Source organism: Pelodiscus sinensis, chromosome 13 (genome assembly GCF_052426305.1).
Source record: "Pelodiscus sinensis isolate ZL-2025 chromosome 13, ASM5242630v1, whole genome shotgun sequence".
NCBI classification, from domain to species: domain Eukaryota; kingdom Metazoa; phylum Chordata; order Testudines; family Trionychidae; genus Pelodiscus; species Pelodiscus sinensis.
This window is the reverse complement of record NC_143064.1, coordinates 15019529-15046845: the sequence shown is the minus strand read 5'-3', so window position 1 is coordinate 15046845 and position 27317 is coordinate 15019529. Positions and strand designations below refer to the sequence as shown.

At 40.9% G+C, this 27317-nt stretch overlaps 1 protein-coding gene across 4 annotated transcripts; it reads left to right on the top strand.

Annotated features, from left to right (window-relative positions):
• The first annotated feature begins 749 nt into the window (after positions 1-749).
• Positions 750-26875, top strand: LOC102458340 (P2R1A-PPP2R2A-interacting phosphatase regulator 1-like). Of its 4 annotated transcripts, none has more exons than XM_006115428.3 (10): positions 750-1196; positions 7850-7928; positions 15698-15754; positions 18037-18080; positions 18162-18216; positions 18758-18850; positions 19952-20040; positions 23031-23092; positions 24158-24254; positions 26177-26875. In XM_006115428.3, exons 1-10 carry the CDS (start codon positions 1081-1083, stop codon positions 26334-26336), a joined length of 852 nt encoding a protein of 283 aa, XP_006115490.2. In that variant the 5' UTR covers positions 750-1080; the 3' UTR covers positions 26337-26875. The 4 variants fall into 4 exon arrangements, with proteins under 4 accessions (XP_006115490.2, XP_075797132.1, XP_006115493.2 ...); XM_075941017.2 differs by having other exon boundaries at positions 751-1196; positions 23028-23092; XM_006115431.3 differs by lacking the exon at positions 18758-18850 and having other exon boundaries at positions 751-1196.
• The last annotated feature ends 442 nt before the right edge of the window (positions 26876-27317 follow it).

Here is a 27317-nt window from a genome sequence, read left to right as displayed (position 1 = left end):
GCTTTTCATCCCATTCCCTGGACTATCAGGGAGTGAGGTGAAAATGCTTGCCTTCTGTGCATGCCTTTCACACACCAACCAGACAATGTGCGGAGGGAAATTGAGGCTCAATGTGACATAGTCTGTGCTACAAATGGTGGACATGGCGAATGTGTACCCTAATGTACCCTAATAATGTGTACCTATATGCCAAATGTGACTTAAGCATATTACCTATGAATTGTGTACATATTCTTCTGTTCGTACTATTCAATACAAATATATGGCACCTCAGCGATGTTACATTTCAATTTGGACACCCTGCATTATCTCTCAATACTACTATATTTGTTTAGATAACATGAACTATTATAGATTTCAAATTATTATCAAGTAATGGAATGTTTGAAAATAGCTGTATTGTTTGGGGAGGTCTGTGAAATTGTAATAGCTTGAAACGGGGCCCATGTGCTGGAACAGGTCAGGAACCACTGGTCTAGGCAAAGCCCACCTCAGGCAAATGGTAAGGAATACATGCATCTGCAGTAGACCACCATGAGAATAGGTCAGCTGATAACTGTGCCAGTCATGCTCTCTTGCCACTCAGAAGTCAGGGCCCTGGGCTAGCTGAACCATCGCTCACACCCACAAGGGCCATTCCTACGGTCTTACAGCCATGGCCGCTCAGGCAGCGCATTGCTGCGGTTACACTGCGCATGCGTGTAGACCCGTTTGCCTCTACTGTGTCATTCGCGGTCGAGATGGCGCATGCGTACTGCTTCCCGGCGAGTCTCCGGGCCCGGTGGTTTGTTTCGCAGAAGAGGCGCGGCGGCGGCCCCGCGCGCAGCGAGGCGAGAGCAGCCGGGGAAGCGGCGGCTGGGGGGCGGGAGCCGGCCCCTGGGGTCCCCCCAGCATGGGGCGCTGCTGGCGCTGCCCCCCTCGCCGGCCTCGCAGCGCCCCCGGCCTCCGCCTGCAGCGGCCTGTGCGGGGCCTGTAGGGGCGGCCGGGCCGGAGCGGGGCAGGGGGCGGCATGAGGAGCCGCTGCGGCCGCCCCCAGTGAATGGGCCTGGCGGCGGAGCAGGAGCAGCCCGAGCCGCCGCGATGGCTCAGGAGAAAATGGAGCTGGACCTGGAGCTGCCGGCGGGGAGCGCGCCGGCCCCGAGCGACGTGGGGAGCCTGAGGAGATCGAACAGCGCCCCCCTCATCCACGGGCTGAGGTGAGACCGGGCCCGGCGCCCCCCTCGGGCCCCTCCGCCGCGTCCCCCGCGGGCTGGGGGAGACCCGGGCCTGGCGCCTCCGCGTCCCCGGCTGTGGTGGGAAATCCTGGACCGCTGCCCCCGCCTCATCCAGGGGCGCATCCTGTGGTGTTCAGGGTGAGGCGAGGAGGCCTGTTTTCTGGACACACATCTCTAGCTTCCTTTTTGCGGGGAGGCGGGGGACTAGTTGTAGGGACCTAGGTCCAAGTGTCAAGTCTCACAGGATAACAAGCTGCACTGCCTTTCACTGCATGCCCCAAACCCATTGCAAAGGCACCATTCCCTGCCAACAGCCTTCCTACCTCTGTCACCCATAGCCTCATCACTGTGGATGTATTTAGACTTCTGTGGGGTGACTCTAGTTAAGCCAGTGGGGCTGCACATGAGGGGTGGGGGGGGATTCTGTGCTGTCCCACAGGGGCACCGTTTCAACCATGTGGTGGGAAAAGGGGGGCAGGAGAAGTTTAACTGTGAATCACGGGGCAACTTAGGCAACTCAAGATTCTATATGTTATCTTAAATGAAATCTGAAAGGAGCACTGTATCTAATTCTTAAATCAATTTTTTAAATATGTGACCCATTCCCCAGGCCAAGAGTGGATTTTAACCAGCTGCTGCTTTGCCACATGACTATGGGCTCAGCTTTGACACTAACCAGTTCTGACAAATTGTGGCAAAAGGGACGCTGGTTAGATTTTCTAGTCAGATATTTTAATTAAAGTCAGAACTTATAGGTGCTGACTTATGTTTGCCAGTGGTGCTTTTCATTTATTTAAATCATGATTTAAATCACCAAAAAAAAAAAAAATCACCAATTTAAATCTGGTTTTCCACTGTTAGTTCTTTACATATTTCTTCAAACATTGGTGCAAATCTAATCATTAAAACATTACTTTTCAGCTCAGTACAGCATTTTGCAACATCTAAGAGGCTATACTTTAATTTTTTTAGATAAATTAATAAAAATCATGTTAGGAAATATAGTACTCATTGTCCGTGTCAGGCTACAGATGCAGCAGCAGTAGTATGTTAGAAATGGTAAGAACTAAATTACACATACAATAGCACTTATATTTTATGAAACTAAATCTTAAATGTTACATAAATATTTCATATTTGCAATTACAACAGTCTCCTGAGTTGCCAGCTGAGGGCTGTCCTTAAACTTTTTTTTAAATTTTGAAATGTTATTAACTAACAGACAAGTCCTCAGAACACTAAGGCTGTGTCTACACTGGTGTGATCTTCCGCAAAAGCGACCGCTCTTGCGCAAAAACTTGCTGCCTGTCTACACTGGCCGCATGTTCTTGCGCAAGTAAACTGATGTTCTAATGTATGAAATCAGGGCTTCTTGCACCAGAATTCTGACGCTTCCACTCAAGAACAAGACCTTTTGCGCAACTGTTCTTGCGCAAGAGGCCAGTGTAGACAGGCAACATGAATTTCTTGCACAAGAAAGCCCTATGGTTAAAATGGCCATCATATCTTTCTTGCGCAAGAGCACATGCCAGTGTAGACTCTCTCTTCTGGAAGAGTTTTTGCACAAGAACTCTTCCGCAAAAGAGTTCTTGCGCAAGAAGCCTAAATGTTGTACAGTGTATTTAAAACATCTACATCTGGGTCTCATCTTCTCCACTCCCTCTGTCATTTTGATGCCAGTCTGATTCAAAGTTACTAAAAAAGCTAAGACTGTGCTAACAATGCACTTAATTGTGGGGTAAGCCCCATTGATAGCAAATATTGGATGGGATTCCTCTAGGAGAGCTGAGCTATGCTGAAGTAAAATAGGGAATAGACTTGCAACTCTAGATTTCTGTTACTGCAGCTTTCTTTGCTTTATGCTTGGGTGATAGATTCTAAACCTAGTTAACTAAGTAAACAGGCCGTAAGGATTAGCTTAGACTTTTTTCTAGCAACATCCAACATAGCAAACAACTTGTGAGTTTACTTGTTAAATCTTACTTGTACTAAAAGATATGAAGACTGATACATTGCAAAGTTGATCAACATTGTTCTTCAGCCATATTTACATCATTTTCTCCCAATAAGCATCATCGTTCCTTATGATGTTTCATTTTTGCAGCCAGGCTCTGCATCATCTTCTTGCATTGCTTACACTTGACACATTTTCCTTTTTTACCCAGGGAACAAATTTCTTCAAAATATTCTCCGATAGGGGTTTTTTTCGCCTAGAAGTCATGACAGTTTTTCTGCAGCAAAAGTGTGGGGAAATACAGGAAGCTGAGTCTGTGCTGAATGTCTTTTGTGATTGATGTTTTTCTTTCTAGTCCAGTCCAGTGTTCCTTTCTATGCTTCCTCCATCCTTTCCTATATACTATCTATCTTTAGACAGTGTCCTAACTCACTCTTCAGCCATCCTTGGCCCAGGTCCACCACCACAAAAGCACAGGATAAAAAACCAATTTATGTCTGTCTTTTCACATTTTAGTCTGCTGAGAGAGAGAAATTCAAAGCCCAGAACTTTAAAAAAGCAAGAGCTGGTAGTTAGGCCGGACAGACTAGAACCATTAATTTTTATGAGACTGTAAATGTATGTATAGCATGTTAGTAATGAGATTTAATTGTAACTCTTATTTTTAAATGAGAGATTTAGTATTTTATTGATAATTTTAAAAATTAATAATTGAGTTTTATCCTCCCTGTTGCTTTTGAAGAGGTGTGTGTGTGTTGGGTGAAGGGGATTTTGCTGATTTTGGGGGAATGCTATTTTCAGTATATTTACTCATTTCTTTCATATTCTAAGTATTGAATGTGTCGCTGGTACCTTTATTCTTTTAATAATGATTCAGTTTGGGCCTATATGCTTACATTTACATGAATTACATACAGTTCACTAAATCATTGCAGTCACAAGCTGTCTTCACTAATTTGAAAGATATTTTGTCTTGCTGTAGCTTTCCTAATGAAACTGTCAGCAATCTTATTTACACCTCCGTTCCTTAGTGTTGTTTTTGATGCCCATTAAGGACTGCTACATTATTCACTTGTCTGTCCCATTGATGACTGGAAATAATTTTTAAGTCTTCTGAAGTTGGAAAATGAGTTCAGGATAATATAGGCACAATTAGAAGGTGTCTTAGGAATTTGCAATGCTGTGGAAATATTGTACTTGTAAGAGGTGATTTGAAAAATACTGTTTATTTTGTTTATCATTTTACAGTGCAAATATTTGTAATAAAATAATATACAGTGAGCACTGCACAGCTTGTATTCTGTGGTTTTCACCTCTCTCACCACTTTGCATGGAGTTGTATGTTCAGTGCTAGAGCTCTGTCTCGGGTGTGTGCACACTATAAAGGGGACAGCCCAGTATGGTAGGTGAAATCAGTATATTTGAAAATGTAGACAAACATCCACAATATTTAATAAATTTCAGTTAATATTCTATTGTTTAACAGTGTAATTAAAACTGCAATTAATTTTTCCAGTAATCTTGTGAATTACTGTGATTCATCCACAGCCCTAACCTTGAGTGATTTTGTATCATCTGTAAACTTTTCCACCTCACTATTTACACCTTTTTGCAGATAACTTATGAATTTGTTGGTTCCAGACTTGTACAAGCCCCCCGGGGGGAGGGGGGGAGAGCATTATTTACTTCTCTCCATGCTGAAAATGGACCATTTATTCCTACCCCGGAGCACCCACAGACAAAGGTGGCAAGTTCTATGAGCCTATATGACAGGGAGTGATGTGGGCTGAATCACAGAAATCCCCTTTGGGTTGCCTACCAGTGTATTTTGCTGTTGATGCCTGCCTTCCTGCCCTCTGTGACTCCCCACCACACTGCCCTCTGGGCCAGAAGTTCTGGCTTTCCCCAGCCAACACACAGAGTTGGAGTAATTGCCTCCCAGCAGAGCAACACAGATGCTGAACCAGTTCAGCTCTGAAAGGAATCAGCTATAAGTCCTTTGATACCCCCCCAAAAGGGATCAAAATCCCAAATAAATCCATCTCACCCTGTATAAAAGTTTTACATAGAAAAAGCTTATAAAGATTTTTGCCCCCTTTAACCAATGAAAGAGATGTGTGCACGGTGGTTACACTCACCCTCTGCCAGTAACAATTATTTACTCTAGTCTTGATAATAAACAAAAGTGTTTTTATTAAGTATAAAAAGTAGGAGTTAAGTGATTGCAAGCGAAGGCACACAGATCAAAGTAAGTTACTAAGCCAAGATAAACAAAAGATGCCAGCTAATTTGAATATATTAAAAAACTTTGTTATATATAAATTCTAACCCTAACCAGTTATCTCAGACAAGTGATGATCTTTTTCTGACTTGGGCCCAGCAGCTTTGCCTTCATCCTTTTCCTGCATTTCTTTGTTTCCAGGTCTCTTTGTGTGCATCCTCTTAGGGTGGGGAGGAGGGCTGTAAATTTTTTTTTTTTTTTTAAATTAGCCATGTTACTGATTGAAATTCGGTTAATTACAAAGTTAAATGCCCCACAGACTGCCAGTCTTGCAGTCTCCTGCCAGCTGCTGGCAACTTGAGCAGTTAGGTTAACTGATAAGCTAATGCTTATCGGTTAACCGGTTAAACTTTTACATCCCTAGTGGGGAGACAATTTCAAAAGTCAGCTGAAAACAAAAGGACTGACTGCTTTCCATTCCTTAAATAGACTGTCCTCCAGCGCAGGAATCCTTTGTTTAGTACTCCCTATCCCCATGGAAAATATCAGATTCAAGATGGTTTCCAGAATCAGCATCATGGTCACATGTCTTTTTAGGAACAACCACAGTTTGTTGGGAAAATAAAACCCTTCATCAGTTGTTGGTTTGAGTACTGAGCCATTCAATTCCTAAAGTATCTCTAACGGCCCTCATTAGACATTTAGAATTAAAACCAGATTCACGCTTCATATTTCTAACTTCACATCCAATAATGATACATGCACAAATATAGGATATATAGATTGAGCAGATTGTAACTTTAAAAATTATGTGGTCTGTTTTGCATAAAACATCTTTGAATTATGCATACAGTAATTCCTCATTTAACACGGTAGATACTTTTCAGAAAATGATCATGCTAAGTGGAAAGTTGTTATGCAGAGTTAGTTTTCCCGTTGAAAATAATGGAAAAGGTGGGGGTTACGTTTCAGCTGCACGTGCGCTCGCAGCTCCAGCCTGCACTTGCTAGCAGCTGGGACTGGGACATAAGGTTGGGGGAGAAAGGGGACTGGGTTATAGTAGGGAGGGGAGGTGTTTGGCTCTGGGGAAGGAAAGGACAGGGGAGGGGGCTTGCAGCCAGCGGCTGGATTTCCCCAGCTGGCCGGTCACCGGCAGCTGCGCAGGGCTTCCCCTACCTCCTTACAAAGCGGCGGAGGTTTGCCGCTCGCAGCGTAGTTCCCCAGTGACGCCTTCTGGCCGGATGCAAGGCCTCTGGCCAGAGGGAGTCACTGGGGAACTGCGCAGTGAGTGGCAAACCTCTGCCGCTTTGCAGGGAGGCACGGGAAGCCTCGCGAAGCTGGTGGTCAGCCTTAGGGGAAATCGTGTTATTGCGGGGACAGGGTCGTGTTGTACGAAAAATGTTCCCTAAAAAAAAATCATGCTATCGCAAAAACGTGTTAAGCAGGCACGTGTTAAGTGAGGAATTACTGTATTCATATTAAGAAGCCAATTTTCATAAAGCATGGAGGGGCTATGACAATGGATACCAGGAATATTCTTGGCCTGGGGCCTAGATCTACCAAAGTTCAGGGCCACATTTCTCTGCCACCACTGCCACACATTGTCCTAGTGAAGAATGACTTTTAATGTGATACATCATGTCTATATTAATGCACATGATGAAAGCCATTCTGCACATGAACATAAAAAATTAGAGGGAACACTGCTGACCTGCAGTGTGATTTGACTTTGACACCACTGGTTTTGAGGTTTGTGTCAGTCTATTTGTTGATTATGCATACTCTGAAATTATAGTAAATTAATTGTTAGATGCTAAGGACTATATATAGTTAGCTATATTCTAAACTTATACATTTTCGCTGAAGACATAGCTCCATAAAAAGTCTAATGAGGACTCAGTGGTTAGGTCTACACTCGTGGCTTCTTGTGCAAGAAATATGCAAATGAGACTGTGTGGAATATCACCGAGCATCATTTGCATACCTAATGAGCTGCCATTTTTGCAGAAGAGGCTCTTGTGCCAGAAGGAGCTGTCTACACTGCCCCTTCTTGCACAAGAAAAACCCTCTTGCACAATGCTGCTACGCCGATTATTTTCAGGAATAACGGCATTGTGCAAGAGGGTTTTTCTTGTGCAAGAAGGGGCAGTGTAGACAGCTCCTTTGGCGCAAGAGACTCTTCTGTAAAAATGGCGGCTCATTAGGTATGCAAATGAGGCTCTGCGATATTCCATGCTTAGCCTCATTTGCATATTTCTCGGCAAGAAGCCGTGAGTGTAAACATAGCCAATGTGATTAATGTCATTAACTGGAGTAGTTAGAAATTCTTTTGGGGGGAGAGACTTGATTATTTGGCTTTGGCTTGAGAGGATGAAAGCACACACACACAGCTTAAACTGTGGCGTTATTTAGTGGGGGAAGGGAAATGGCTCTTGAATTGACAAGTTTTTCTTTTCACAGTGATAATTCACAGGTGTTCCAGTCCAACATTTTGCGAACCCGCAGAAACAGTACAACAGTGATGAATCGTCATAGTCTGGTAAGAAAGTACTTAGTGCAGACATATTGTTCATTTGTTTTTTGGATCTAAACAGCTTTAAAGATGAACAAGGCTGTAAATTGAAAATTAATGCCACATATTTTGCAGCTGTAGTGAAATTCATTTAAAAGATCATCTGGCTTTAGGAAACTTTTTGTGTCATTCTGAAGACAACCTAGTTCATAACTTATTTAAGCATAGGTTCTAAGATTGAATAAAAAGTCCAGTTTGGAAAGAGAATTGGTGTACTTAGAATCACCAATCAGCTATTCCTTGGTCTCAATAGCCTCTGCTTTGAATGTTTATGATTTTAAATAAATCCATTAAAATTACCTTTATATTACATCATAGATTATAAGACAGTAAGGAATGTTATGATACTATAGATGCCCTCCAGTAAAACACAGAACATAAAACTTCACTGAATTCTTGCCTATTTGAACTAAAGTGTATCTCTTAGAAAAACATCCAATCTTAATTACAAATTTTCCACTGTAACAATTTTGTAGACTTATACTACTTAGTTAGCAAATATTTTCATCTAAATTTAGTACAGTGCTTATTTATGAGCCCAAAAAAGATGCAACTTCTGTTTAACAATATTGTTTCTTTTAAGTAAAGCATTCATAATCTGAGTTATGGTGGAAAGGTGCATTTCTGGAGAGCATGGGGAGGAAACAGTTCTCTTAAAAAAACAAACAAAAAAAAAAACCACAAGAGGATTTTTGACTAGAATTTAAAAATAAAATATAATTTCACTGAAAACTGGTACATTTCTTCTAAAATGTATTCTGTATTTAACAAAATTGGCACAGGTGCAGTAACATGTTAATTTCATACAGTTCACAATTTATGTACTGTGAAGATGGAATGTCTCGTGTTAATGACAGTTTTTCTTACGTAAAATATACAAGATGCTTAGACATTTGCTATCTTGATGATTCTTACTATTTTGGATTACTTTAGGTGGGGATAACTTTTAATTCATCCCCTATCTTGCATAAAGAACCTCCTCTGCCTCCAAGTTAAAATTCTATTTCAAAAGTAGGCAGGAATATACAATCTTGTTTAATTGGTTAACCAGTTAAACGTTGTGTTTAACCAGTTAATTGATTAAAGGCGAAGTGGGGGCACATAGGCAGGAGCTGATCCATCTTGGCTGGAGCAGTCCCTACCTGCAGCAGAGAGGCCACTCCAGCCTGGGGAGGAAGGGTGTGGGCAGGGCTGCTGGCTTCCAGCTCCACATGAGGCTGCCAGTGGTGCTGGTACCAGTTAACTGTTACCCAGTAAGCATCACCCTTGTGTTATCTGTTCACATTCCTAAAACTAGGTCAGACAACTCCTTTGGAGAGAATTTGTTTTTGTAGTGGTCTTGAGATCCTTTATTTAAAGACACCAGCTGATGAGCATTAACATGGAAGCAGCGTTTGTACTGCTTAAGCAACAAAACATGATGTAGTGGTAATGACACTGTAATTATGGTTGAAGAAACATTTAGTTGGAAGCCTTTCTTTTTAGGCTTTTTATTTTTAAAGTTACATTTTTAGACTACAACTTCTATACTTGCTTTCAGACCAAAGATAAATTGCTTTCCTTTCCAGTCATGCATTTGGGTTTCCTTTAGTATTGAAGAGATTCACTTAAACAGTGGTCAGCAAGAGTCAGCACTTAAGAGGGAGTAGACCTTTAAAAAAAGTTTAAATCACTAAGATTCTTTTTCAGTTGACCTTGATACAAAGCCAAAGAGAGGCAAGTGCGATGATCTAGTTTTAGTCTATTCTGAAGATTAACTGAGCCAAAGATATTTTAGGTACTTAATAGAAGTTATCTTTTTTATTTTATTGTTTAAAAAAAAATCTGAGTGGTTTAGAAAAGGGTGTTTGGAGACCTCACAAGTGACCCAAAATGTGAAGATGAAGAAGCCAATATAAACAAGGTTGGGGAGCAAAAAAAACTGTTAAGCAATGGATTGTCATACCAACAGCAGTAGTAAGAATACTTCAGAGAATGAGGTATGTGCCTACTTAATAAGAGGCAAATATTTCCCAGGAAAGGGAGAGATAATTGAGTGTCTATATACAAGATGCCACAAAGAACTGCTACAGACAAGGGAACACATAATAATTTTTTCTGATTGAGATCCCATTTCCCTGGCTGGGAACAAGGATGGATAAAAATCAATGCTTTAAAAAAATTAAAAATAAGATTTAAAAAAAATTAAATCATTAAAACTCTTTACATTTCTCATTTTAAAATAAGATACAGTTAAATCTCTTCATAAACATGCTAAATTTATACTTTCAGTCTCATAAAAATGAATTAATGTTTGTCCAGCCTAACTACCAGCTCTTGCTTATTGAAAGTTCTGGGCTTTCAGTTTCTTTCTCTCAGCAGACTAGATTAATATGCAAAGAAAGCCACGTGCTGGTTAAGAATGTTTTTGTTCTGTGGTGGACCTGGGCCAAGCAGGGCAGACCAACTAGTTAAGACATTGACTTAAAGACAGAGAGGCAAAATATAGCAAAGGACGAAGGCAGCATAGAACGGAACAGTGGATTATACAGGAAAGAAAAAGGGATGACATTATTTAGCGCACACACAGCTTCCTATATTCCCCCACATGTTTGCCACAGAAAAACTGTCATGGCTTCTGAGCATAAGAAAGACCCTATCTGCAAATATTTTGAAAATTTGTTACCTGGATAAAAAAGGAAAATGTGTTTAGTGTTAGCAGTGCATGAAGATGATGTAGGGTCTAGTTGCAAGTTGAAACATCATAAGGAAAGCTGCTTATTGTGAGAAAATGATGTGGATGAAGGTGTGGATGTGTCTGAAGAGCAATGTGGATTAACTGGTTAGTAACAATTCTCTTTCCTCATTCCTCAAGACTCTCTCTGTGCCTTTTAGTATAAGTGTGATTTAATAAGTAAATTCCCAATCTGTTTGTTATGTTGGATATTGTTAGGAAAAAAAGTTTATCTTGGATCAAATCTATACTAGACCTGGAAGGTTAGTTTAAGGTACGCAATTCCAGCTATGTAAATAACGTGTAGAAAATAACATAGCTGGAGTCAGTGTACCTTAAGCCAAGCTTGGTGCAGTCTCCAGCAGGCGGTCAATGGGAGAAAATGCTGCTGCTGACTTCCCTTACTCATCATCTAATAAACCATCTTGTTAGTCTTTAAAGTGCTACATTGTCCTGCATTTTGCTTACTACTTGTGACTGTGAAGAGTGCTGGCGCTGACTGGGGGCACCCTCATTGTTCGATTTAGTGGGTTCTTATTAGACCCGCTAAATCAGCGATCTCCAACCTTTTTACACCCAAGATCACTTTTTAAATGTCAGGACAAGCCAAGATCTACCCCATCCCTTCCCCCAGACCTTACCCCTTCCTTGTGGCTCTGCTCTTTCTGTTCCCCTCTGCTCTATCACTTGCCCTTATACACTCTCAGGGTACGGCTACACTGCTGCTTTTTTTATCCTTCTGTCTGAAGAAGTTTTTCTGACATTTGGCCTGTCTAGAATGGGCCAAATGTCGGGAAAAACCCTTCTTTCAGAAGGTCCCTTATTCCTCGTGGAACAAAGAATACAGGGGCTGCTGAAAGAGAGTATTTGCTCTTCCACTAAAAAAAGTGGAAGAACAAACGTGTCCCTGGACGTGGAAGAGTTTTTCCGGGATACTGGAAGTATCCTGGAAAAACTCTTGTAGTCTAGCTGTACCCTCACTGGGTTGATATGTGGGGTGGGAAGGAGGGATTTGGGTGTGGGATGGGGTGAAAGGTGCAAGCTCTGGGAGGGAATTTGGATGCAGGAGGATGTGGCGATGGGGCTCCAAGCTGAACATAAGAATGGCCATACTGGGTCAGACCAAAGGTCCATCCAGCCCAGTATCCTGTCTGCTGACAGTAGCCAGTGCCAGGTGTCCCAGAGAGAGTGAACCAAAGCAGTAATGATCAAGCGATCTCTCTCCTGTCATCCATCTCCACCTTCTGACAAACAGAGGCCAGGGGCACAATTCCTTCCCCATCCTGGCTAATAGCCATTAATGGACTTAACCTCCATGAATTTATCTAGTTCTCTTTTAAACGCTGTTATAGTCCTAGCCTTCACAACCTCCTCAGGCAAGGAGTTCCACAGTTTGATTGTGCACTGTGTGAAGAAGAACTTCCTTTTATTTGTTTTAAACCTGCTGTGTGTGATGGGCTCAGGGCAGGGAGGTTGGGAGTGTGATGGGCTCAGGACACAGATTTGCAGTGTGTGGATGGTGCAGGAGTATTGTAGCAGAACACTGAGGATGTAGGGGTGCAGGAGTTTGGGGATGTGAGAGGCTCAGGACAGGGGGTTCCAGTGTATGATCGGCTCAGGTTTGGGGCTTTGGGGGGTGCAAGAGCATTATGATGCTGAGGCCAGATGGGGGCTTGGTCCCAATTGGGGGGCTGCTTGTCCAGGTTTTATTTTTAAATAGACTATTATGTCAAATACACAATTTTTTAGCATTGTCTTTGAGAGTGGCGGGGAACCTGTTTTGAGTCAAGGGTCACTGACCCACAGAAAAGTGAGTCAGGGCCACACAAGTGAGATGCAAAAAAAACAACCCCTCCAAAACCCCCCAAGGCTCCCAATGTGGCCCCCAGCTGTGCTGGTGGGGGCTGGGGAAGGGTGTTGGCAGGTGCTGGAGCAGGGTGCTGGGACAGGGTGCTGATGGGTACTGGGGCAGGTGGCAGCGTGCTGGTAGGTGCTGGGGCAGGGGACAGGCTGCCGGTGAGTGCTGGGGCAGGGTTTAGGGCCATGGTCACCAACCGGTCAATCGCGATTGACTGGCCGATCGTGAGGCGTTCGGGCCCCTCCCCTATTTTCCCCCCAGCCCTGAGAAGTCCCACTACCAACCTCCAGTCACAATGGAGGTAGTACTGGCTTCCTGCAGGGTGGACGGAAGTCCTGCAGCTTTGCACCACTTCTGGGGGTTCCGGAAGTGCACTGGCTGCTCCCCTCCCACAGGTCTGTGGCATACCGGGCGTGCTGTGGGAGGCACCTTGAAACAGTTTTCAATCGCTAAGCCAACTTTTCACAGCAGTAGCTTCCTCTGCATGCACAGAGAGAATATGGTCATCATTTGGTGTTATTCACATACTCATAAGAATTTGACTGAGAGTTGAAAAAGTATTTCTGTGTCAGTCTGTGAATCAAAAGGGCAGTAGGAGTGGGGAAGATAAGAGCTAATTGGAGATGTTTTAAGTAGGGGATGTGAAAGTATAACTGTATACACAGTTAACTGATGACTCTGGCAGCAAAGGGGTGAAGTGGAGAGAGCTAGTACAGCTTGCTTTTAGCTCCCTATGCCCACCTGCTCCCCTGCCTCTTCCCCTCCCCAGTAGTTGCTGCCTCTGATAGCTCTCCGTGTGCACCGGTTCCCACCTGCCTGCTTCCCTGCGTGTAACCACTGAAATTCTCAGCAGTTAATTGATTACTTAATTAAATACATTTTAACATCCCTAGTTTTAAGGACACTGTACATTTAGTGTTCTGAGGACTTGTCTGTTAGAGTTAATAAAATTTGAAAAAAGGTATGTACAGATAGTCATTACCTGGCAACTCAGGAGGCTGCTACACATGTTGCACATATGAAACATGTATGTACCATTTACAGTTTTGTTTAGTAAAATATAAGTGCTGTTGTGTTTGTGAGAGAGATTTAGTTCTTTATCATTCCTAATGTACTGTGCTGCATCTGCAGCTTGTCACAAGTAATGAGTATTATGTGCTATTTCTCAAATTAATGAAAATCGTTATCTATAAAATTACATAAAGTGTGCCCTTAGATGTTGTAAAATGCTGTTGAGTTGTAATGAGTTGTAAGTTGACATGTTTGTGATCAGATATGCACAAGTGTTTAAGAAAAATGTGAAGAATCAGTGAGAATCTGGATTTAAAACCATGTGGATTTTTTCTTGGGTGATTTAAATCATGATTTAAATTGCCTTGATTTAAATCAATCAACCCTGATGCTGATCCATATCCTGTAGCTTTGGACTTGTAGAAAACTTAAAGCATGTTTTGTGGGAAACTGAGGAAGCTTACTATCTGCAGGATAGACTTTAATAACTGGAAAGTGCATGTAATTTATGCTACATGATTCCCTTTATTTTTCATCTGGCAGATTCCATGCAGTATGAAATAATGACAGACACTTAAAGAATGAGGTCCTCACCGCTGTTGACACTCATCCTCATTACAAAGCCACATCACAACTTAGCAAGTTTGATCTTTGTGCAAGAGAACTAGGTCATTAACAGAACTATGTGATTCATACCTAAGGCTTCTGGTCCCTGACTGTCATGAGCATCATAAGTTACTCAAATGTGTACTATTAAAGGAAAGAGAATGACTAAATAATTGATTTAAAGTAAATTTGCATGAAACTAATTATCATACGTAGTGGTGAATGAAAGAACTTCAACAAAAAGATTTAATACGTCCTGCAACTTGAATTATCTATGCTAGTGGTAGGCTGCATGCAGCCCATTAGAGTTCTATGTGCGGCCCATGAGATATTTTGTTAATGTTGCCCATGCGTAGAGTTGCTAGATTCTGCCAGTTTTCGTCCATATACCGGTATTTATTTCCTACCAGTATAACAAAAGTGGCATGCACTTACAGGAAAGGCATGTGAAGTGAGGTGATTGCAAACAACATTGTGAGAACCCTGCGTTCCTCTGCATCCAGTCAAAGCACTGCTATAGTTCAGTGGATACATCCTGCAAATTTTAGTTAGCCAATCTACCCTAATTGTCTTGGTTATGACACTCTTGCAGCCCACTTAGATGGAGGGCCACTCATGCGGCCCACTCACTAGCCTACAGTTGGCCCTTACTGGTGTATGTTGACAGTCATTATAAAAGTTTTGCTTTCTTTGTTGAACTACAGTAAGCCATTGGCTCAATACCTAGGAACTAATAAATGATCATTTTTATCAAACTGGAAGTAAAATATAGAAATAAAGAATCTGTTCAAGTCCCTGGAGTGCGGTTTACGTCTCTGCCAGATTAAATTGGTACTTGACCCTTCAGATTTTTCCTTGTTATTAGATATCATTTTATGGGTTTTTGTTTTTGATTTGTTGTATGCAGCAGCAAGGAAGAAAATGGTAACAGAATGTTCACAGATACTCTTAGCGAAGCCATTTCCCTGTCAATTTTCAACTTTGTCATTTGAAGTTAGAGCTTTTGAGGGGGAAAGAGCACTCCTTGTGCTTTAATGGCTGAATCTCTCTTTTGATCTATTATGTCAGAAATAATCACCTGCAGGCAGGGACCATCTCTGGAAAATTCCTGCTCAATAAATTGTTGCTTTAGCATTATGAACAACTTACAGCAGCTTTAAGATGGAAGTGATTATGGCACCTTATCTATTGTGCTGTTTTAACTATTATGGGTGGGCTGATATTGACAACACAATCCATGAAAGGTGATGGTTTTTAGTAGTCTAAAACTGAAGTAGGATAGAGTTTGGCACATAATAATTAGGAGTCATTGCTAAGCACATGGAGCAATTTAATAATGAAATTGTGAGAGAGCACTAAACTAAGTTAATACACATTTATAGATGTGTGAAAAATGTACTGCATTTAACATATATGCAGAGTGTGATAGATGCTATTTTGGTAATATTTTGAGAATGAAATAACATTAGAAAAAAGGTAGCGTCAAACCTCCTGCAACTGATTTTGCAGTTTTAAAAATGGTTCAGCTATATGGTGTTTGGTTTGCAGTTGGTGCCATCGTCTCCTGTTCGTATTCCTAGCAGCCGCCTTCATCAAATCAAACAGGTAAGAGAAGATTCTATTTCAGTTTTTTAAATAATAAGACCTAGAAAGTTTGCTTTATTGACTTTACACAAGATGATGTATCCTACTAATAATCATTAATAACTTCACTTGGAAGCAGTAGCTGAGCTGTAAAAAGTGTTCAGCAATATCTGTCACTTCAAGGTGCATTTAATAGTCACAGGTTGAATTGGTTATCAGAAATGCAAAACATTTACAGAAAATATAGAATGTTTCCTAATGTATTCTGCTGAGCATAGTTAATCATTTTTATAAAGGAGTCAAAAAACTATCAGACACCTTTCTCCCCACATAGAAAGCTGGTTGTCCTATTTCTTGCAGCCCCATTTGCAATCTAGAACTTCAAGTCCAAGGTATTTTGCTGGGCTCAAATACACTACCTGCATTCCTCCCAATTGAATTGTTCATAACCATAAAATGATGGGCTGTGGCTTTTGTGGTGGTCAAATTTCAGTCTTCATGCTCTGGAAAACTTAAAGGTTTGGAATAGCTAAAAGTTTTGTATAGTGCTGAATAGCATACTATATTTAATTGGTCAGAGAAACTGACGAGATATACCAGTGTTCAGCACAGAAGCAGTTGGGTGCCAGCCTCCATCAAGGCAAGAAGGCTGTTGCTGATTGCTGCGTGTTAAGCTTGGAGACTCTCAAAATGGAGAAGCTAGTGTCAAGTTGAGGGATATCAGGAGAATGGTCCATCCAGCCAGGCTTCCCACATCTTCATACTTTCTGTACCACCAAATTTTCCTTCTTGTGAAACATGGCTGGTACTGAGTTGTGAACATTTGTTTAAAAAATATTTTTTAAAACCCTTCCCTATCAATGCAGTAAGCGTGTTAAAATTGTAACGTAAGAATGCACTTCTTTTTTTGACTACAAGCCTGTTTCAAAGTACAGTTAGATTTCATATAAATACAATTATCTTGGTTTTCTTTTGGAAGGGAAGAATCATAGAACGTAAATTTCCAGATGGAAACCTCTAATAATATAAACTCTGTAATAGGGATTAAACACTTTTAAAACAGCTTAAGTTAAAGCTGTGCCATAGGATACACTGCCCTTTAAAGTATGACTTCAGAAAACACATGAATTCCAAATACTTGTAAATCTTGTGACTTTTAAACTGCTTTTATAAAATGAGAAAAACCCTTCAAGCATTACATTTCCACTGTACGTGTTTGCAGGTGGCTGAAGGTACTTGGTCTCCAGCTTCCTTCCTCCTCAAACACTTGAGGAACATAGTAATCTTGAAGAAATTCACAGCCTGTTTTGTTTTTATTGTGTAATTTGTGTATTGACTAGCTTTAACATGGAAATGAATTCATTGAAGAGTTCCTTTTATTAATATAGGAAAGGACTAATCTTAAGCTGTACACATGGATGGGATGGAGTAGAGGTGCAGGGAAGGCACTATAGGTATTTCTTATTTGGCGCAGTATTTCTATTAAAACTTCTAGCTATAAGGTAATATAGTAATTGCTTGCTAATTTTCAGTTTTTTTGGAATTTGAGAATTACATTGTTGCATAATCATAGCAATTATTCCACACAAAAGCTCCACTAAAAATTGTTTGTGAATCTTTGAAGGTTAAAGTTAAATCATGAAAAAGCTGCTCTCCTTGTAAACATATGCTATGCTAGAGTGAAATTGACAAAAACATAGGCACTTCCATTTGTGCATTTACAAATACTTTTTCATAGTCCTCAATTACATAGACTTCTGCATTCATTGCCTAGGATTCCAGTGTGCAGTAGGTTAATCGTCAGACCTATACTTATTCCTCCTCTGTTCAATAAGTGGATCCCTACCATGATTCTTTGCTCAGTGTCCAATCTATGCATTTAATGAGTTCTGAGGAATGGTACATGCTTGTGTATTTAAAAACAATATTGTAATGCATACATACAGGGAGGGAATGAAGTTTGTGTACAATTTTAAATGTAGTATTTCTTTTTCATAAAAAAAGTTTTGTTTTGCTATCAATACATTTTAACACTTTTTTTTAAAAAAAGTCTTAGTTTTTTAAAAGAAACAATAAAAGATTCCGTAGCGTAGAATAGTTTTCTAATGGTCAGTAAAATGCTCTGTTCTATACAAGTTACACACTCCCTAGGTATACTTGTGTATGGAATGAGGTGAGACGCCCATCCAAATTGTGACCTGAAGTGAAGAGGAAGAGTTTCTCTGACTCATTTTAGCAAAAGAAAGTTCTATAAACCAACTTGTAACTATTTCTCTGTTCATATTTATATTGATATTATTCAGGAAGAAGGAATGGATTTGATGAACAGAGAAACAGTACATGAACGGTGAGTATTGGTATGCAAAAAGAATACCTAAACTCTGTCTCTCTGGGCCAGTGATGATGGATTTTTTTTTCTTTTTTGTAGGGAAGTGCAAACAGCAATGCAGATCAGCCAGTCGTGGGAGGAAAGCTTGAGCCTGGTAATGTGCTTATGCTTTAGATTTGAGCTTCTATCTTCAATGTTCTAACATCTTGTATTGCTGCATTTTATTGTACATAGTATATTTAATTTCTTTTAGAGGAAACTTGCACAGATTAGGCTTGCTGTTTAACATGGTTTTGGTCTAGTAACACTTATTATTGCTGTCTTACCACAAGTTTTGTACTAATAAGGCATGAAATCACAAGTAGCTCAATGACACATGGCTGTCACACAGCTATTAGAATATAGTTTTGCCTGATACATTAAAAGGTAGTTCTATTCATGTCTAATCTTTGTTAATAGAAGCTTTAATATCAGCACATAATGTTTAACATTATTTTGTCAAAAGTATGAAATTTGTCTTCTATGTAGTCATAGTAACAAATTCTTACATTTAGTCATTTGTTAGGGTGACTTCCATAATGTGGTTCCATTCCACAACAAAGCAATCCTTTGTATAATATTTAACATCTAGCCTGGCCCACTAAATATTGCATTAAAGCAATTGGCTGTAATTACATGATCTGCTATGCTTATAGAGTGACAGTGATTTTGAGAAAGCATCCTCTCCCAAGCAAATAGACTTTGTCCCAGTTTCTCCAGCTCCTTCACCCACCAGAGGAATAGGGAAGGTAAGAAAAATGAAGTGATAGAGTATGAATAGTGCTAAACAAAAATCTAACTAACATTAGCAAAGGATGAAACGTCTCATATCCCTGACTTCTGCATGGGCATTCACTGCAGACAGGGAACTAAAATATTAAAAAGGTTAACAGCAGTACAACCCATGAATTTATCTACAGAATATCTTAAATATTAATACCAAGCAGGTATATTTATTGATAAATTGTTGGTACCTTGGTGGTAAATAAGTCGTTGTCTTTGTCTGCCTTTCTTTGGGGAAAAGAAGGGGATTTTAGGAACTAAATCGGTTGGTTCATTGAAAGGTTAAGAGATACATACATATTCTGATCAATATACTGCCAAATTGCATGCACTCCGTATGTACATTAAGGATGATAAATTTAGATTAATGAACTAATTGAATAGTTGATGTAATTTGCATCGACTATTCGATTAGTCGATAAGGGCGCGTCTGCCTTTGAAATTTACCAAGAGCTCTGTCAGCTCTTGCTACATTATAAAGGCAAACACAGCTCTCTGCTTTTGAAATATACAAGAGCCCCACGAGGCTACCCACGCGCCTAACCCCATGCTCCTGGCGGTGCTTTGCTTTTGAAATGTAGCTCTGCTCTTGCTACATTTCAAAGGTGGAAGCGCTGTCAGTTCCCTGCTGGGCCGCTGCCCCTTTTCCCCACGGAGATGGTGCTGGGGGAAGCTGGCTTCCCCCAGTACCAGATCCTTTCCCTCCCCCTCTCTTTGATAGAGGCAGCAAGGGGAGGAGGAAGTGACTAGTCAACTATCTGATAACCATTTTATCAGACAGTCGACTAGTCGCTTACATCCCTAATGTACGTGATGAATCAGTCTAAATTGTCCTGGAATTTTCTTCAAAACTTAATCAAAAGTGATAAGTAAAGTAAATAAGGTAGTTATTTTAGATGAATGATGAGTTGCATGGTCTAATATTGTAAAATCCTCTTATTAAGACACTCATCGTATTCCTTAAGTCTCTCTGTTTCTCTGCATGTCGGGAATTCTGATTAGTTTATTACAGTAAGCATTGAAGCATGATGTTAATATTTAAATATTGCAATATATTTTGTTTTCAGCAATGTTTCTCACCGTCTTTGCAAAGTTTGGTGAGTAGCAGTGGATTACCTCCAAGCCCTAGCCCCAGTCCAACAAGGCGATTCTTAAAGTACGTACAAATCTGTAAAACTAAGTCTGCATACTGTGTATATGGGGATTGTTCACTTGAGGCATCTGAAATATCAAGACTTAACTTATGCATAATAAATCTAAACAATGGTCTTGGTGATTCAGCTCTCCAATTCCCATAGTAAATCCATGCAACTTAAATTCTAGAGTTTATAAAGTACCAAAATAAATTCCTGACATCAGGAAGCTGAGTTACTAAGCAATCTGGATCTGATTTTTTTCAATAGGTTTTCTATAGGACATAATCACATACAGAGTAGAATGAGCTTCTGTCAGAAGATGATGAATTAATTCCCAGGTTTTGAAACTGGGTAATATCAGCCTGTAGATTGGCAAAAATTAAGAAGAAACATTTATTTTTTTTAAATTATAATAGCATCTATAGGACCCAGTTAGAGATCATAGCCTCCCAATGAGAGACCACATGTTGCAGTGATAAGACTGTTCCTGCCCCTGAAAGGATTCATTTTTGGGTATTGCAAAGCTCATCAGGTGTACAATCAAACTGATGGAGAGAAGGGAAAATGTGAGAATGGGAAGGACAAGGAAACAGTGCAAGGAGCAACTTTTGAAGAGTAGGCAGAAGTTACACAGTTTGCCACTTGTGCAGCCATGGTCAGCTGTAGATGTTTTATTGCCACATTTGAGACTCATCACTCCATAAATATTGTGATTGTGGCTATTTGACCTTTTAGTCCAGGGGTGGCTAACCCATTCCGGGCAAACAGCCGAGATATCAGTGAATCCTGCATGAAGAGCTGGGGCAAAGTTGTTGAGCCAAAAAAAAAAAGGAGCCCCTGGCTGCATTTGATTGAGAGGGGGTGAGAAAAAAAGGGACTGCCCCTTTTTAAAGAAAACGTATTTAGAGTCTTTTTGGCCACATCAGGTGCCTGCCGGCCGACGTCATCTTTAATGGCCGCACCAGTTGGCTCCCTTGCCCCAGTGAGCAAAGGGATCCAGGAGGAGAGGGCCGTTTTCAGGGGTGTGGAGGTGGCTTCACGAGCCACGGTGGGGGGCGGGGGGGGGTGGGCTTCGCGAGCCACACCTTGGTGGGGGGAGCCACATGCGGCTCGCGAGCCGTGGGTTGGCCACGGCTGTTTTAACCCACTAATTCTCGTTACACGCCCTTCCCTTGAGACATGGTATTAGCATTGAATGACCCTTAGAATGTGGTCTTTGAGCTTGCTGAAAACAGAATCATTTTAATTCTTTCAGTCTGTAAGAGAGGCTTATTATTACTGTCTTTCTCCTACTTCAGTGTTGCCAGAAATAGGATAACTTTTGTGGGTGGCCAGGCTGGTGGAAGACACTGTTTGGGCTGTGCTATGAAGGGTGTAGGTATCAATGCAGGTGAAAAACTTACCTGCCAAATCTGTTGCTGTAAGTGACCTTTTATTACTTGCAGAAGTAGCTGATACTGCAGAGCTCTTGAGCATTTTTAATTTTTTTTTTAACCAGTGCTTGGGGTTGCTTCTCTGTCCTGAAATTTCTAGTCCATTCAGTCTTCACCAGTCTGTGCAAGACAGAATATTTTGGCTCTTATTGTTTTTTCTAGCAACATAATGTAAACAGATGGTGAATCTCACTACTGCTGCTAACCTACAGACTCACAGGGACAGCACGCTGCTAGATTTGTGTTTAGAGGGATGGCTTACTTTGGGGTACTCATGGATCCACTTTCAGTAGAAGTACAGGCAGTCCCCGACTTACGCGGATCCAACTTATGTCGGATCCGCACTTACGAACGGGGCTTTTTCGCCCCGGAGCTCGCAGGTAGCGATCCACCACCTCAACCTCTGGGGCGAGAAAAGCTGCTCCCGGTGCCCCAGGTCTGCTGGGGACGGTCTCCAGCAGACCAGGGGCACCGGGAGCGAAGCCGCCGCAGTGGCGGGTTCCCGCACTTCTGAGGCTTTGCCAGAGCAAAGCCTCAGAGGCGCGGGACCCCGCCACGGCTGCGGCTTCGCTCCCGGTGTCCCTGGTCTGCTGGAGACCGTCCCCAGCAGACCAGAGACACCGGGAGCAAAGCCACAGCGGCGGCGGGTTCCTGCGCTTCTGAGGCTTTGCTCTGGCAAAGCCTCAGAGGCGTGGGACCCCGCCGCGGCTGCGGCTTCGCTCCCGGTGTCCCTGGTCTGCTGGGGGTGGGGGGTGCAGCTAGTGTGCCCCCCCCCCCCCAGCAGACCAGGCTTTTGTTGTGGACCCTGGGGCAGAGCAGCTGGGGCGCTGCCGGTTGGTCCAGTAGCGCCGAGGAGCGGTGCTACTGGAGCAACCCAGCAGCACCCCAGCTGCTCTGCCCCAGGCGTCCCCAAGTCAGCCGCTGCTGAAACTGACCAGCGCTGACTACAGGAAGCCCGAGGCAGAGTTGCTCTGCCCCAGGCTTCCTGGAATCAGCCGCTGATCAGTTTCAGTAGCAGCTGACTTGGGGATGCTTGGGGTTCTTAAGTTGAATCTGTATGTAAGTCAGAACTGGCGGTCAGTTTCAGCAGCGGCTGAATCTGGACACCAGTTCCGACTTACATACAGATTCAACTTAAGAACAAACCTACAGTCCCTATCTTGTACGTAACCCGGGGACTGCCTGTATTCAGTTTTTTAGAACTTGACCAGGTTTGGGCGCTCATGGTTTTGAATTGGATGCAAGGGCTACAAGAACATTGTGGAGAAATTTTCTTGCTCATATTGATGATTGTATTAGAAGAAATGATGGGAATGTTTTTTGAAGGCTTCAGTATGTGATCCAGACTTTCTGGTATAGTATTCTATGGTAATTTTTTAAGGGTCAGTCATGTTTCATGTTAATCTTTTAAAAGATTTTGGGAGGAGGAGCTATCCTGTCTTATTGTCTACTGCCCTTTGTTTGGGTTTGCCTTAAGCTGAGCAACTTTCCTGAACATCCTTGTTCCTTGTAATTGTTTTCCATGCTATTTACGCCAGTGATGTTGTACCAATATACTGTTTGTACTCTTTTAGCAGGAGAAGTCAGAGTCCTGTCCACTGCATTCGCCCAAGTGTTCTTGGGCCAATGAAAAGAAAAGGTACAGCATGTGTTTCTAATTGTTAACTTGACAATAGTTCATACAGCTTTCTTGATACTCTTGTTTTTAGACTGATACTTGCTAGGAAACAATTGAATTTTACCAAACTGTATGATATAAAGACGTGGCTGTAAGTTTGGGCCAATGAAGTACAATAGTTGAAAAATTAACTCTCTGATAAATCTATAATTAAAATGGTCATTCTGTCTGGCTACCCATCCATTGATTCAAGGTTGCACATGGAACTTTCCATCTAAAGGAATTAAGGAGTCCTTGGTACTCATTCTTCATTTGTAGGGGGTCCTAGTTAATTGAAGCACAGAGATGCTGTAGAGTTAAGGTCACAAGCATAGCCACACATTTCTTGGTAGCCACGCGTTTTCTTTGTAACTATACGGGAGTTGAACATAAGAATGCCAATACTCGGTCAGATAGTCCACATAGCCCAGTGGTCAATGCCAGATGCTTCAGAGGGAATGAAGAAAATAGAAAATCATCAAGTGATCCATCCCCTGTTGCCCATTCCCAGCTTTTGGCAGTCAGAAGGTAGAGACGCTTTAGAGCATGGTTTTGCATACCTGCACATCCTGGCTAATAGCCACTGATGGATCTATCTTCCATTAACTTATCAAGTTCTTTTTTTAACCCTGTTATAGGTATACAACCCTCTTCATTCTGATTCACTACAGGCCTCAAAATTTAACATCCAGATGCCCAGAAAAGCGTGGCCACCTAATCTTGTAATTTTATGTAAAAGTTATTTAAGTATTGGAAGATTGCCTCAATCTTTATTCCTACCCTTGCTTCTCTTAGCCTCTACTTCAATGGTCATTTTATTGCATCTGTTTTTAAAAGTTTTCTCACCCTTAATTTCCATAACAGTAACTTTTTGGCTTGTTAAGCTATGTTTAGAGTACTTAGAACCAAGCTGTACTATTCCATACAAGGAAGGGAAAGTAGTGGGCCGTGTGTGTGTAAAACGTATCTAAATCCTTCTAAATCTTGACAGAGAGATACTTTAACTGTTACTTCATAACACAATCTGCTTGTGTGTTTTTGTTAAAGGTGAAATGGATACTGAAGATGAGCCCAAGCGACTTTTTCAAGGAACTACTAGCATGCTTTCTCCTGAAATTTCACATCTGACAGACCTTGGTACATGGTAAGCAATTACTGTGCCTTGTAACTTTCATCAGAAACTATACAAATGTTTCAGTCTCTTTTTCTAGACATCAGGCATGGATGTCAAACAGTGTTATATAATAAGCCTTAGATTTTTGCAGCATTTTCAAGGTAAGCACAGGTTGGATCTCCCTGATCTAGCACCCTTGGGACTTTACTGGTCCCAGATGAGGGATTATTTTGGGACCAGGGGAGGTTATTTCTGGTTCCCCTGCTCCCCCTTCCTGCCCTAGGCTTCCTGGCTCTCCCCGCAGCCCAGCTGAGCCCCATGCCTGGCTTCCCAACCCCACAGCCCAGCTGGGCCATGCATCGTGCCACTCTCTCTCTCCTCCCCCCCCCCCACATAGCACTGGATTCCCCCTCTCCCCGCAGTGCACCAGGACTCTGATCCTGTTTATAGAAGTGCAATCTGTATTGCAAAGCAACTGGATATTTAGCACCAGTGCACATAATTTAAAGACTTCCCGCAGTAGATAAATTACTTCTATTCTATAGGTATGATTAGTATTTATAGGAGTTAGGGATATTTTCAGATGAGAGACCCAATGATTAAACTATTTTGGAGCGAGTAGCTTCCGATCTTAAGATCATTTGCATATCAATTCAAATTGTCACTTTTTTAAACTCTCTTGCTCTTAGTTACATATGGTGAATGCTAGTCTGATCTCTCCGCATATGAATTGTGACTATTTGTGCTAAGATGGAGAAAAATGAACTATGCAGCAAATTATAATGAGCATCTGGTTTAAAGTAAAAAGTATAAAGAGTTATTTTTTGTTTTGGGTGTTCTTTTAGAGAAGAAAATAATAGTAATCCCCTACATAGTTGTTGTTTTTGCTCTGATACATACTGTAAAAAATGTAATAAGTAGATATGTTTTAATGTTGGTTTGGTTTGGTTTGGTTTTTTTGCCTATTACCTAAAAGCGTACTTGAATTGCAGGATGCTTGTCACAAAATTGTGGCTGAGTAGCCACTGTCAGCCCCCTGAGGCTAAGACCAGGGACTCCTTGTTGGGGGACACATCTCTCTGTCAAAACTGGTAGAAGCCAAATATTGCAGAATCTGCAATTTCCACGATATTGCAACTTAAATATGGCCTTACTAATACCACATATTGAGTTATAAGTTGCCATTACTAATAAGCTTGCTGGCAGTTGTTGTCAGGGCATTCCATTTTAGAATTCCTGTAATAGAAGATAAAAATGATGCTAGAATTGGCTGGATGATTCATTGCGAACGTTAACATTTCTTTATTCGTATAAGTTCCACTGTCTGACCATTTCTAATCTATAAGCAATTCTTTGAGTCAACTGAATGGGTTAACTACTAAGCAAAATATTATGGTCTGGCTGGAGAGCAAAATATTGTAGACTTTTTTGTATTTTATTTTTAGATGAAATATAAAACTGTTTTGAAGATTATTCGTACTTGTTTTTAAAGTGATTTAATAGCCAATCAAAACCAGAATTTTAAACATTTGAAATTTAATAAGAATCAGAATATCTTATTTTGGTTAACTAAAATGCAGATAATTGCTTTGAAGAATTAGATTGTTTTTCCATAACAATATATCTGTTCCTAACAACATAAAACAAATCAGTATTTCAGTTATTTTTTTCATAGAACTTGTTTAGTGTAATTTAAATTGTATATTCCTTTCTGGAATTCAAGCTGCAATAAGTCCCATGAAAACCTAGTTCGTGACAGTCATGTAAAATTAGAGTCTATAGCTTGGTCACTTTAAAAACAGTAAATTTGTGTTTAAAGTTAATTGTTTTACATATATACATTAAAGATATTGAGAGAATTACAGATAAGCCTATTTAAATTAATGAATTACTCCCAAAATACAGCTCTTATATTTTCCATATTCTCCTGCTACATTCTCCTTTTTTTTCAGTCTGACTTCAGGTATCCTTGATGGCAATCAAAGCAGTGCTGGCTCTTCCTGTGATTCTCGAGCTGAAGTTGGCATCACCAGAGATTCTCCAGCCTCACTTTCCAATTCCAGATCTCAATTTAAACCCATAGATTTCACAGCTAAATTACCCACAAATTGAGACTGTATTACTTCTCTGCTGGATGGCAAGCAGACAAGCTGGAGAGCAACATGACAAGTTTCTACAATGTATGACTGATTTTCTTATCTGATCCTGTTCCTCATAGGAACTTCCAAAATATCTTTACTTCTCAAAAGCTTCCATAATAGTTCCTTGAGGAAGTTTATAGTGATTTGTATGACATTTACTTAAATACAGTTAGTGTTTAAACTCCAGATGTTCTCTTTAATATGTGAATTATCTGCATACACATTATTGATTTAACACATCTGCTAGATTGGCATAATAAATTGCAAATATATAACTGTATAAGGGGAAATAAGGCATTTTAAACTATATCTTTTCAGCTGCCACTAGTTTGTAATGGTGCTGATCTAGGTAACAAATAGCTGCCTTTTTTGGATTGTCATTTTTTTATCATGCTAATCAAATGATCCGTTTGTTAATATTCATTTTACTCCACAAGTTTTAGGTATGTAATTTGCTGTTTTTAAAATGTAAATGTGGATATCAAAATAGAATTGGTGCCTGAGTCCTAATTTGTTTGGCTCTTAATCAATGTTATGTTCTGATTGAATGAAAAGAGCCAGAATGGATGACTTGTCCATACATTACATTTTATTTGTAATCACACTTGCTGGTGTGATTAAATACAGACTTAAGATGAAACACGTTGCCTGCCAGAATGGCCAGCTTCCTTTTCCCCGGTGTGACTGGTTAGAGTGATAAACATTCTCCTAGCACTGTTTTCCCATAGAAGGAGCTTGAATAGTGTGCTGGGACAGTGCATGAAATGCTAAAATCCTGAAATTAAATACTTCACATAAGAAATTTAGAGGCAATATAATCTTAACACTTTGTTTTAGTTGGTGAGAAAGGAAGCTTTAAAGAAGGACCCTGAATAAGTCCAGACTGAAGTGATAATCCACAACCATTAGCTCTGCTACATGACTGCATATCATGTTTTTATCTCCACTGTAT

Excerpts from the sequence above, each read along its gene's own strand:
- LOC102458340 (XM_075941017.2), top strand. The coding sequence starts at position 1,081 with ATGGCTCAGGAGAAAATGGAGCTGGACCTGGAGCTGCCGGCGGGGAGC. Across the intron at positions 18,217-18,757 it reads GGGAGGAAAGCTTGAGCCTG|AGTGACAGTGATTTTGAGAA; the intron begins GTAATGTGCTTA and ends CTATGCTTATAG. Across the intron at positions 18,851-19,951 it reads CCACCAGAGGAATAGGGAAG|CAATGTTTCTCACCGTCTTT; the intron begins GTAAGAAAAATG and ends TTTTGTTTTCAG.